This window comes from Quercus suber, unplaced genomic scaffold (assembly GCF_002906115.3).
Source record: "Quercus suber isolate HL8 unplaced genomic scaffold, Cork oak 2.0 scaffold_523, whole genome shotgun sequence".
Classification (NCBI taxonomy): Eukaryota; Viridiplantae; Streptophyta; class Magnoliopsida; order Fagales; family Fagaceae; genus Quercus; species Quercus suber.
Genome location: NW_027069972.1, coordinates 94,993 through 107,616, shown reverse-complemented (window position 1 = coordinate 107,616; position 12,624 = coordinate 94,993). Strand labels below are relative to the sequence as shown.

Here is a 12,624-nt window from a genome sequence, read left to right as displayed (position 1 = left end):
AACCAATGGAAGATGTTTTTGCACAACTTAATACAATCGAAGAGCTGCAAAACAATCTAGCTTTTCAACAACAATGTCAAGCACTACTGGATTTTGAAGTTGTCTTAAAGCAGAATGAGCATATATATATAATAGCGGTTTTTGTTCTCCTAAGCCAACTGGAAAGACTTTCATTCTTATCTTCCATGGTGGGCTGCCGTGCTGCTCGTAAAGCAGAAGCTACAGTTCTCCAATTTGAAACTACAATTTTCAAGTCGTTGGCCATTAGAGCAAAGGCTTCAACTTTTGCAGAGTTTTGACAGTTTTCTTAGATATTGGGAGCTTGGATAGGTTAAGTGATGTGAGGGAGTCATTGAAAGCCCAATCTAGAAGATCTTGTCCATCGAAATCACCTTTTCCAATACACTCAGCCTCTGAGGAATCAATTCCCTCACCATTATTACCGGTTGTGAAGCTCCACACAATGCCTTGCGTGAAAAAAGAGTCGCACAAGTGGTTCTCCCTCCCGACAATATAGCTTTGCTCATTGTGTACACTAGCTTGAGAAAGCCGCAGATCTCTTTGCAACAGTCGTTCATTTTTCTCAAGCAATGGCACCTAGCTTACAAACAATTGGAGAAAAATAATGAGAAAAAGACCAATCTACAAGGATCAATGTCAAGAATTAAATAAAACCTCCTGTGCCATTGTACTTGTAGGACACAAATTTTTGGCCCCTCCCCCGAGGAGGCTATCTCGAATCTCTAAACAATAGTTAACACAACTATTAACAAGAAATAAACACTCCACAATGAGAAACACAGCAGTGGATTTCTATCACCATTTCTAGGTAATTACAATTACAAGTGTTAATCTCAGAAACTATATGTTCCCATGGTGACACTTAGTGCTACTGTCTCTCTCTTTCTATTTCCTCCCCAGAAGATTTTTTTGATCCCCTTTTTCTTTACCTCCCCTCCCTTTTATAGCTTCAATCCTTGCTCTTATCGTTACAGTGTCTTGCTGCTTACTAAAACCTCAAGGATATTTTTCTCCACTTTATCAGATTCCTCCTCTCCCTTATCATGAACTCTAACTTTTAGGGGTTGCTGCTACTGTTCAAGCTGTCTCCTTGCATTTAATGTGCAGAGGTGAGGTAAGAACCTCATCATTGACGTGGAGGTAAAAATCTTCAACATTCTTGTATGTTCCTGAACCTTCCCGTGATCCCTGGAATTTTTGGTAGTCATACATAGACCACCTACGCCCCATACCTCAGGAACACTGGCATCTTACCATCTCCCCGGGAACTAATCTTTTATGCCACCATTTACTAAAAAAAAAAAAGAGTTAAATGAAAGGAAAAAAAATACAAAATGCAAACTCAAGCATCTATAAGTCTACAACTTCTACACATCTATTGTATTGTCTAGACTACTAATTACAAATAGTCTAATAAACTAACACTGACTAAGTTAGATAGTAAGTATCAGCCAGCCAGAAATCTAAGACTATGTTACTAACTATTACTAACACTAAGTCTAAGTCCAAGTGTCAAACGAGTACAAAACACAACAAAAGTAAAAGCAACAAGAATTTATGCAAATAAGATGGCTAATAACTTGACATGGTTCATGATATATTTTTTTTTTGTAGTTCTTTTTTTGGGAATGATATCATTAGTGAATTTTGAATCTAAAGTGCATAGATTTAGAATATATAATTTTTTGTGCTCCTTAGGATCTATCTCTCTCTCTCTCAAATTGTAAATTTGTAATTATAAGTATTCTAGCTATGAGATATTAACAACATTACATGGAAGATTTTGTCATCATGGCTATGAAGAATTTCAGTAATGCTTAAAACTCTCAAAAATTAGAATTGCAAATATATGGAAAGTTTTTATGTTTTTTGGTTTCTTTGTATTTTCCTCTCCACATGTATAATAGTAAGTTAGAAACAAATAGTCTAACAATAGTAGGTGCCCATTTAACCAAAAAGTCATTCATTTGTTTTGTCATTTTTTTTTTATGTGAAAAATACAGGTTGACATGATCCGCTTGCAACCAGATTGACCCGACCCATTTTTAGCCTGTGTTATAGCCATTATTTAGCCCCACTCGTTTTGACCCGCAACTTGATTGACTGACTATTTGCCACATGACCATTTCTAATAAAGAATAAAATTTAAATACAGTACCTTATATTTTCATCTTAAAATTCTATCATATGATTTTTTTCTAATTAGATAAAAGTATAATTTTTAATTAATCAGCCACATGGAATGGAAGTGTGATGCTTTCGGTGAGTTGACTCTTTGATATCGCGCCATCCACGCCACTTAACACGTTCCTAAATTTCATCCACGCTGGGACCTTTATCTTTTCACATACCGACTTCTCTGTGGGCCTCTTTTCTCTACTCATCACAAGATTCCCGTTTCTCCCTGGTTTTGGACGAAGAATTCATGTGAAACTCGTACGGCCGAATTTGCAACTTTTTGACGTGCAAATTACAATCCAAAAAAGTTAATTTTAACTATGTTACTATCTATTAGCACAAAATTTCAAAACGTCCTCCAATCTCCAAAGATCGTCAAAACCACTTACGCTTTTTACAACACACTACTTGTCAAGTTGTCTTTGTCAGGAAGGTTAGATCAAATTTTCACTTGCCTTGCTTGTCAGATTTCCTTTTTTCTTTTTTCTTTTTAAAATAAAAAATAACTATAATATGAAGAAAAACTCAGAATAGCAATAGTGAACACAAGTCAACAATCACGGCAAGAAACTTAGAAAAGAAAATATCTGAGAAAGTGAGAGAAAGGGAGAGAAAGTCAAAGAAAGAAGCAGAGAGAGAGAAGATGAATCTGGAAACTAGTATTATATTCTTGAATTACATAATGATCAGTAGGCTCACAGAGCACTTTATATACACCAGATTAATTAAGTTAACTGTTTTTTTTTAAAAAAATATTATATATATATATATATATAAATTTCAAGTCAGGGGTTCATTTGAACCCCCTCACGTACCATGGCAGCTGACTCAACTCTACTCTACTCTACTCTACTCCCTCTCCCTCCCTTTCAATCCAAACTAGTAGTTAAAGACCTGAAATTTTTTTTTTTCCATGTTTATAATGGCAATAACCAATATAGAAGCATCTAAATAAGTTAGCACAAATAGTCAAACAAGAAATAAGCTATTGTTATCTCACTAGGAGAAAAATTAAATTAAAAAAAGGAAGAATAAGAAGAATTAGCTAAACATGAACAGTCAACTTGAAGAATTAGCTGATTCAAATTACTGATATATGTGAGTGACATATTATTTGAATGTGGGTAAGTATTAATTGTTTCACCTATTTATTGAAGAAAAACTCAGAATAGCAATAGTGAACACAAGTCAACAATCACGGCAAGAAACTTAGAAAAGAAAATATCTGAGAAAGTGAGAGAAAGGGAGAGAAAGTCAAAGAAAGAAGCAGAGAGAGAGAAGATGAATCTGGAAACTAGTATTATAATCTTGAATTACATAAAATGATCAGTAAGGCTCACAGAGCACTTTATATACACAAGATTAATTAAGTTAACTGCCCACATTATGCAGATCTAACTCCTGAAAATGCGGGAGGTTGTTAAAATTGTTAAGCTAAACCTCCAACTAAATCTTGCTCCTAATCCAACATTCCTTTGAATAGAACCAAACGCACAGTTTTACTTAAAACAAAACAAGCCTCAGTAAAACAAAACGTTGCGTTTGATATTAAGTGAAACGACGCGTTTAATATTCTTCTTCTTCTTCATATTTGGGCTTCTTCTTTACAGACACAGTGGGCTTGGGCTTCTTCTTCACAAATGCAGGGCTGTTCTCAACATCCCCCCTCAAACTGATGGGGGAGGAATCAACCAGAAGTTTGGAACGAATAGCATGAAACAGAGGAGCAGAAAGAGACTTTGTGAAAATATCTGCAAAATTATCCCGACCTGAAACAAATCCAATTTGTAATTGTTTACGAAGAACCTTCTCACGAGTGTAATGATAGTCGACCTCAAGATGTTTGGTGCGAGAATGGAAGACTGGATTAGCAGACAATGCAATAGCTGAAACATTATCACACCAAATGACTAGAATATGAGAGAGGTAAATGTGAAGCTCCTTAAACAAAGTACGCAACCAAGATAATTCAGCTGCTGTGGTAGCCAAAGCACGATATTCAGCCTCTGTTGATGAACGGGAAACAGTACTTTGCTTCTTAGCAGACCAAGATATAGAATTAGGCCCAAGAAAAACGACCAAGCCTGTAGTAGAGCGCCTATCTGTAGGATCTCCAGCCCAATCTGAATCTGAAAAAGCAGTGAGAGTTAATAGGCCTGGAGTAAAAGAAATCCCAAAATTTAAGGTGCCTTTGAGATAACGGAGAACACGTTTAGCAGCCTTAAGATGTGTAGTAGTAGGATGACTCATGAACTGACATAATTGATGCACACTGAAAGCTATATCTGGACGAGTGAAAGTCAGATATTGTAGAGCACTAACCATGCTCCTGTACTGAGTAGGATCAGAAAGTGTAACTCCATCATGAGGAACTAGCCTTGTGGAAGGGCATGAGGGTGTTTTAGTAGGCTTGGAATTTTCCATATTGAATCTGTGAAGCACATCAGAAGCATATTTGGACTGTGTGAGGGTGAGACCATGATTTGTCCTAGTAATTTGAATGCCCAAGAAGTAATTTAGAGGCCCCAAATCCTTAAGCTCAAACACCATACCAAGAGCTGTAATCAAATTGTGAATCTGAGTGGAATCATTGCCAGTAACTATAATATCATCCACATACAATAGAAGATAGATGATGGTATGATCTAAGTAGTAAACAAATAAGGAACTATCTGCCACAGAAGTAACAAAGCCCAAATGAAGCAAATGAAATGCAAACCTCTCAAACCATGCCCTGGGTGCCTATTTGAGACCATAAAGTGACTTATGTAATTTACAAACATAATTTGGATGAGTAGAGTCAATATAGCCAGGGGGTTGATGCATATAAACCTCTTCTTTGAGATATCCATGAAGGAAAGCATTTGACACATCAAGTTGCCTCAAATCCCATTGACAGCTCACAGCAATAGCTAGGACTAGTCTCACTGTAGCTGGTTTAATCACAGGACTAAATGTCTCATGAAAATCCACACCTGCCTGCTGATGAAAGCCCTTAGCAACCAGCCTTGCCTTGTATCTAGAAATAGTACCATCACTGTTTAACTTGAGCTTAAACACCCATTTACATCCAACTAAATTAACATGAGGAGGAGCAGGAACAAGAGACCAAGTCTGTTGTCTTTGGAGAGCCTGAAATTCAGCATTCATAGCCTCACACCACATAGGATATTTAGCAGCCACCTTATAGGAAGGGGGTTCAGTGTAGGTGTAGTCAATAGTTGCTTTATAACTGAGTTTGGAGGTAGGCTTAGTAATCCCACTTTTGGACCTGGTTTGCATAGGATGGCAATTTGAAGTGGACACAGGCAAAGTAACTGGTATGGGATCAGGTAGTGTAGCTGGTATGGAATCAGGTATGAGATCATGTAGTGTAGCTGGTATGGGATCAAGTAGGGTAGCTGATATGGGATCAGGTGTAGGAAATATAATAGGAGTATCAAACATAGGAGTAATATTAGACAGAGAAACAGAAGATGGATGAGGACCAAGCAAGGAAGACTAGTTGGTAGAATGGAAAAAGAGCTTATTTGACAACCAAATTAGAGGAATAGTGTTATGAGAAGTGGTAGAATCAGATGTAACAGGTAAGAGACTAGGAAATTTGGACTCATTGAAAAGCACATGTCTGGAAGTGTAAACCCGATTGGTATGAGGATCAAGACACAAATACCCTTTACAATGAGTAGGATAACCAATGAAGATGCATTCCCTAGTTTTGGATTCAAGTTTATGAGCAGTGTAAGGTCTAAGGTTAGGGTAACAGGCACAACCAAAAATTTTGAGATGAGTTAGGTCAGGTGAAGTGGAATAAAGTTTAGACCAAGGAGATTTCTAGTTCAGAACAACTGTAGGCATTAAATTAATTAAAGTCACAGCTGTCTGTGCTGCAAAAGACCAAAAAGAATAGTCCAAGGAAGCTTGAGTCAAAAGAGTAATGACAGTCTCAATGATGTGTCTATGTTTTCTCTCAACAACCCTATTTTGTTGAGGTGTATGAGGACAGGACAGTTGATGATTAATACCATGATTTGACAAATAAGATTTGAATTCATTGGAAGTAAATTCACCCCCTCCATCAGATCTAAAAGTCTTGATTTTTAATGAAAATTGATTTGTCACCATAGCATTAAAATGAAAAAATTTAGTAAAAGCTTCAGATTTAGATTTTAGTGGATAAAGCCAACTGAATCTGGAATAATGATCAACAAAAAATATATAATATCTAAAGCCATTGACAGAAGCAACAGGAGCAGGGCCTCACAAGTCAGAATGCACAAGTTCAAAGGGAAAAGAAGCCTTAAACTGAGAATTTGGAAAAGGAACATTGTGCATTTTACCATACAAGCAGTGAACACAAGATTCATTAATATCGTTGATATTATTCTGTACAAAGTTGACCTTAGGAAACAAACAGTGGAGAGCTTGGTCATTAGGATGACCAAGTCTCATATGCCACAGAGTTTTATTGAAAACAGATGACTTAGAAGCCTTATGACAAGCTTTTGGAGACAAGGAAAGTTGGGATGCTTGATGAGGATAGATGGGATAGACACCATCTTCACTCTTGCCTTGGTAGAGGATTCTCCCCGTGTCCAAAGCCTGGATTGAAAAGATATTTTCATCAAAATAGCACCAGCAATTATTGTCATGACACAATTTATGAACAGATGCAAGATTAGATGCAATGGATGGCACTCTAAGAACATTATTAAGTTGAATATCAGAGAAAGAGGAAGGAATGAAGGCTGTACCAGTATGTGTGATAGGCAAGGTTTGACCATTACCAACTGTAAGGAGATCTTGTGTGGTGTAGGGCTTTAGGAAGCTTAAATGATGAAGGCTGGCTGTTACATGATCAGTGGCTGCACTGTCAGCAAGCCAAGGCTGATCTTGAGTGAGGCTGGCATTAGAAGCTATAGCCATTGCTGCAAGCTTTGCAGGTGGATGCTTGTCTTGATAAGCATAGTCCATTCTGTGATAGCAATCCATAGCTGAATGGCCAAGCTTTCCACAAATTTGACACATAGGCCTATCAAATCTAATTCCACCAGAACTAGATTGACCTTGTTGAAAATGATTGAAAGGATGAAATTGTGAAGATTGACCACTGAAGCTCCTACCACATCTGCCTCCTCTATTGTTAAAATTTCCTCTGCCTCTTCCTCTATTGTGATTCGGATTAAAACCATTGCTATTAGGCTTCTGATTAGTTGATGCAGCCAAGGCAAAGATAGAGTCTTTAACCTCTATACCTTCATTGAGAGACTCTTCTTCTGCGTTTAGCATAGTTGAAAGCTCATCAAAACCAAGCTAAGTACTTCTTGTTCTAATTGCTGATCTAAATGCATTGTACTCTTTTGGTAGTCCCTTAATTGCAATATGGAGCAATTCTTTATCATCAACAATTACTCCAACTGCTTGCAACTTATCTCTCACAACTTTAATTTTCTGAAGATACACATCAACAGTGTCACTTCCCTTCTTCAAGTTATGTAGCTCACTCTTAAGATTCAAGATATGAGATCTTGAAACTGAGGAAAACCTATTTTCAAGTACCTTCCAAACTTCCACAGCAGAAGTACATCCAACCGTGAGTGCAAGAACAGTCGGTGATAATGTTGAACTTATAAAGGTAAGTAAAGCCTTTTCCTTAGACTTCCAAATCTGAAAATCTGGATTCACAATTGTAGTATATGAACCAGATAAATCCTTGAGAAATTTCTCAGGAATTAGTTGAGGCTCTTCAAGCAACTCATACAGAGAATACGTTTCAAGAACCATGGTGATTTGGTATTTCCAAATGATATAATTGCTACTATCTAACTTCACAGTCATCATAGTTGACATATTAGACAGAAGTAAAAGAGGCTGATTTACCAGATTGGCAGCTGAACCTACTGACATTGAAGAGATTGAGGCTAATGAAGACGAAGCCATTGTTGAGCTTGAATTCGCCATTGACGAAGCTTGAGCAGCAGTGGTAGTAGCGTGCTCTGATACCATGAAGAAAAACTCAGAATAGCAATGGTGAACACAAGTCAACAATCACGGCAAGAAACTTAGAAAAGAAAATATCTGAGAAAGTGAGAGAAAGGGAGAGAAAGTCAAAGAAAGAAGCAGAGAGAGAGAAGATGAATCTGGAAACTAGTATTATAATCTTGAATTACATAAAATGATCAGTAAGGCTCACAGAGCACTTTATATACACAAGATTAATTAAGTTAACTGCCCACATTATGCAGATCTAACTCCTGAAAATGCGGGAGGTTGTTAAAACTGTTAAGCTAAACCTCCAACTAAATCTTGCTCCTAATCCAACATTCCTTTGAATAGAACCAAACGCACAGTTTTACTTAAAACAAAACAAGCCTCAGTAAAACAAAACGTTGCGTTTGATATTAAGTGAAACGGCGCGTTTAATATTCTTCTTCTTCATATTTGGGCTTCTTCTTCACAGACACAGTGGGCTTGGGCTTCTTCTTCACAGACGCAGGGCTGTTCTCAACATTTATATGTGAAATATTTTACACAATATCCACACTTTCACATTAGTTGTCCACATTTTACATATGATGTGAATAAGTGTTGACACTATTGGATGTGAAACAATTAAAGCCCCTCAATGAGTCAATGTATACATGGTGCCTAAAAGAAACTAACCTTTGACAGCCATTCTCTCGCCGATGCACTAGCTGACTCATAACGAAATTGTATCAATAACGCAATGTCCAAAATAAAGAATCAATCTCTGAACTATAGATCCCAACGAACCTTTCCAAAGAAATTTTGATTCCTGAAAAGTTGTGAACCATATTAAAACAAATTCCCTTTTTTCATTTACTCAAAAAGTGTAATCTTTCCACACTGCACCCTAAGACATTTGTTTCTTTTTCTTTTGACTGGCCAGAAGCAATAAAAATAGTCATTGTGAAACTGTGCATCATGAGATCAAGAAGCAAAGATTTTTATAAAATTACTTATCCCTATCTCAATAAAAATAGCAAGACTTTGAAGGGTAAGTGCTTTTGGAATGTTAAAATTCCACAACAAAGCACTTGGGATTGTAGAAATTTACTCAAATTAGGGAATATTGAGGATAGGCAATTCTTGAAGTTTGAAGTAGGAGATGGTAAAAATATCTTCCTTTGGCTGGATTGGTGGCATCTAGATGGAGTCTTGTACCAAGTTTATGGGTATAGAATGGTGCATGATGCAGCAAGCTCCATTGAGGCAAAACTAGTGCGTGTTGCTTAATGGGAAGTGAGCTTGGTCCCCAGCTAGATCTGGTGATTTGGTCATTGTTCAAAGTAAACTTAGCCTCATCAGATTGGGTGAACAGGACACGCTTGTTTGGATCACATCTCCTACAAGAAAATTGAATTGTGATGCAACATGGGAGAAACTCAGACAAAGAAAATGAAGTTCCATGGCGGAAATTGATATGGTTCCCTGAAACTAATCCAAGACATGGGTTTATTGGCTGGTTGACTTTGAGGAATAGGTTGACAACTAGAAAAAGGATGCTGCAATGGTGCTACAAAGGAGACTGTGCTTGTGTTTGACTGTTTTCAATAGAAACAGTATTGACAGCAAGGAACATCTATTCTTCAAATGCTCATTCACTAGAAAACTTTGGAGGCAATTGATGGAAGTGGTTTAATGGGGGATCAGGATTCTAAAGGGTACTGATTTCAGATCAACCTTATGCAAAGAAACCAGAGAGTCCATGGAGGGGGGTCCTTATAGAAGAGCAATTGATTAAGGCTCCGCTTGGGAGGAGGGAATGGAATGGAATGGAAAGGAATAAAAAGAATAATTTTAGAATATTCTTCCCTTCTCTTGTTTGAGAGTTTTAATGGAGGGAATGGAAAGTTCATTCCCTTGTTTGGGAGTTTAAGTGGGAGGGAATGGAATGGGTAAGAGGGAACACTCATTCCTTTCTATTCCCTTAAAACCTCAAATTTTCATTCCCCCCGAAATTGGGAGAAATTGGAGGGAATGGAATTAGATTTAATGATATTTTTACTAAAACTCCCAAAATACCCCTATATATTCAACTCTTTATTTTAAAACAGGGATTTAATAGTAATATTGTCATAAAATAATTTCATTCCATTCCCTTCATGTTGCTCCTAAACAGGATTACTTACATTCCATTCATTTTCATTCATTTCCATTCCTTTATTTTAAAACATCTAAACAAGGTTATTTAATTCCATTCCATTCCATTCCATTCTTTTCCATTCCTTTTCCTTACTTAAATACATTCCATTCTATTCCATTCTCTTATGATCATCTCATTCCATTCCATTTCATTCCCTTATGAACTTCCAAGCGGAGCCTAAAAGAATATATAAGATTGGATATCAAAGCAAGAATGGATCGTCATGCCAAAAATGGATAGTAATAGCTGGAGTTTATCTTTTCCTTCAAGAAAATCTGTGGTTTTTTTGCCGTATATAGTTTTATTGGTGTTGTAGAAGCAGAGTATTTTCTGACAAAGGTTGAATTGTTTGAGACAGGGTTTTTTTTTCCCTGTCTCTACTGTTTTGTTGTTTTTGTTAACAAGATAGCTCTGAATTTCCAAAAATAATTAATTTAATTGCCAAAATGAAGCACACAAAATTAAATAAAAAATAAAAACACTGTCTAATTATATTTTGGAAAGTAATGAAAAAAAAAAACAATAAATAGTTCTAAAGAAGTATCCCCTACCAAAAAAAAGAATGAGAATTTATATAACAAAATTGAACCTGATAAACTTGAGTGGCAGGCATTTTACAAGGCAGAGCAGGAGAGACCATGATTTGGAGAAAGCAAAAAGTGGCTGAAATTGGCTTTGTCGTTGGATTTTGAAAGTTTGTGGATGAAGTTACAAGTAATGAGAAAAGCAAGCTCTTGTCCTTCACATAATTAGTAACTACTTAATAATATTGTATTGTTTAATTAGTGTCTTCCTCAAGCATTAAACTAATTAATAGTATTCTATTGTTTTTCTTACCAATTGATGAACTGTTAATTTATATTCCAAAGTCCACTCAGCCAGCTCTGCATGACACTGTAAATATTCGGAAAAAAAAAATCCAAATGCACAAATTTGCAGCAAAATAAAATTGTAATATATATGAAAGTATGTATATTTAGCAATGTGCTAATTGACTTGACCTGAAAATTGCAAGTGCAAATGGGAACTTTTAGGATATTAAAAGTAAGAAATGGAAAGATAAAGTATTAAATAAAAGCCTCATGATTGCTTGTTGGCCATAAAACCTTCATTATATTTAGCTTGTATGTGTGACAAGCTAACTACTCTCCTCAATTTTGTACTAGAAACTCGTATAATTATCTTGTCTCTGTCCATGAGGTTCTGCATTGGCAGCCAACTTGCTATATATCAATTTTCTTTTAATTTTAAGGAATGACTTACAAGTAAATGGAATCATTTTTGGCATTATCCTACAACCATGTCGTATACCATAATTTTACGTTCAAATAAAATATTGTTTAGTGATTATATAATATTTTATTTTGTTAAATAAATAAGAGTCAAACCTATGTGAATGTGAATGAGAATGAGAAGAAAAATTACAGAAACTCCAAAGCTCGATGTAACAAAAACATGATTCTAGAGAACCCATGCATGTGTCGTGGATAAACCCTCCCTCTGAACATCCCAATTTCCTTTAGATTGACATTTCTTCGGTTTCGTTTTTTCTTTTAGAAGACGAATTAAATAATAGGGGGGGAAACAAACAAATGGTGAAAGGTCTTTGATTCTTTGAACGTTTAACAGATATAAACTTACTTGGACCCTTTCCCACTAACTTATCCAGAACAAAAGGGCTAAACTGAAACTAGCATTATTGTATTGTGACACACTACTTTAAAATAATCAGAATTTTTATAATAAGAATGCTAATCTTATTGAAAAATTTAGTTCCACATTGAAAAGAAAAGAAGTAGAGGCAGCTTAAGGAATTATTTTAAGGGTGATTACTAAGAAATCTAAATTATACAAAATCTAATAAAGCGATAACTTAAATATTTGCTACAATTGTAAGTCAAGTCACTAAGAAGAGCAAAATTGTCGTGATTGCAAAGCCAAAAAAAGTATAACTATCGTTACCATCAAAGAAAACTCATAACCACAATATTTTTCTTAGTACCATTTTTTAAGAAAAAAATGAAATTAGAGATTATTTTATGGAATAGGTTGAACGATCTATAATTTTAAATGATAAGTGGTTTTTTTTGTTTTTTTTTTTAATTTTTATAATATGCTTTTTGTTGAACAATTTGTTCACTTGTTGTTGTTTGATCTTGTCTTATTTTTGTTTGGTTTATATTTGTTGTTATATTTAAGATTTTTTTTTTTAATTTATAAAAGGGATTAAGAATTATGCTGGGGTGGGGGGGAATTAA

The 12,624-nt window shown here is 35.7% G+C and overlaps 1 protein-coding gene across 1 annotated transcript; it reads right to left on the bottom strand.

Moving 5' to 3' along the window:
• Positions 1-3,765: 3,765 nt before the first annotated feature.
• Positions 3,766-5,925, bottom strand: LOC136063405 (uncharacterized mitochondrial protein AtMg00810-like). The gene has a single exon (XM_065763756.1). The coding sequence runs from the start codon at positions 4,747-4,749 to the stop codon at positions 3,766-3,768; it is 984 nt and encodes a 327-aa protein (XP_065619828.1). The 5' UTR covers positions 4,750-5,925.
• Between the last annotated feature and the right edge of the window lie 6,699 nt (positions 5,926-12,624).

What these genes read in the sequence shown, in the direction of transcription:
- LOC136063405 (XM_065763756.1), bottom strand. Translation starts at nt 4,749, where the DNA reads ATGGTGTTTGAGCTTAAGGATTTGGGGCCTCTAAATTACTTCTTGGGC.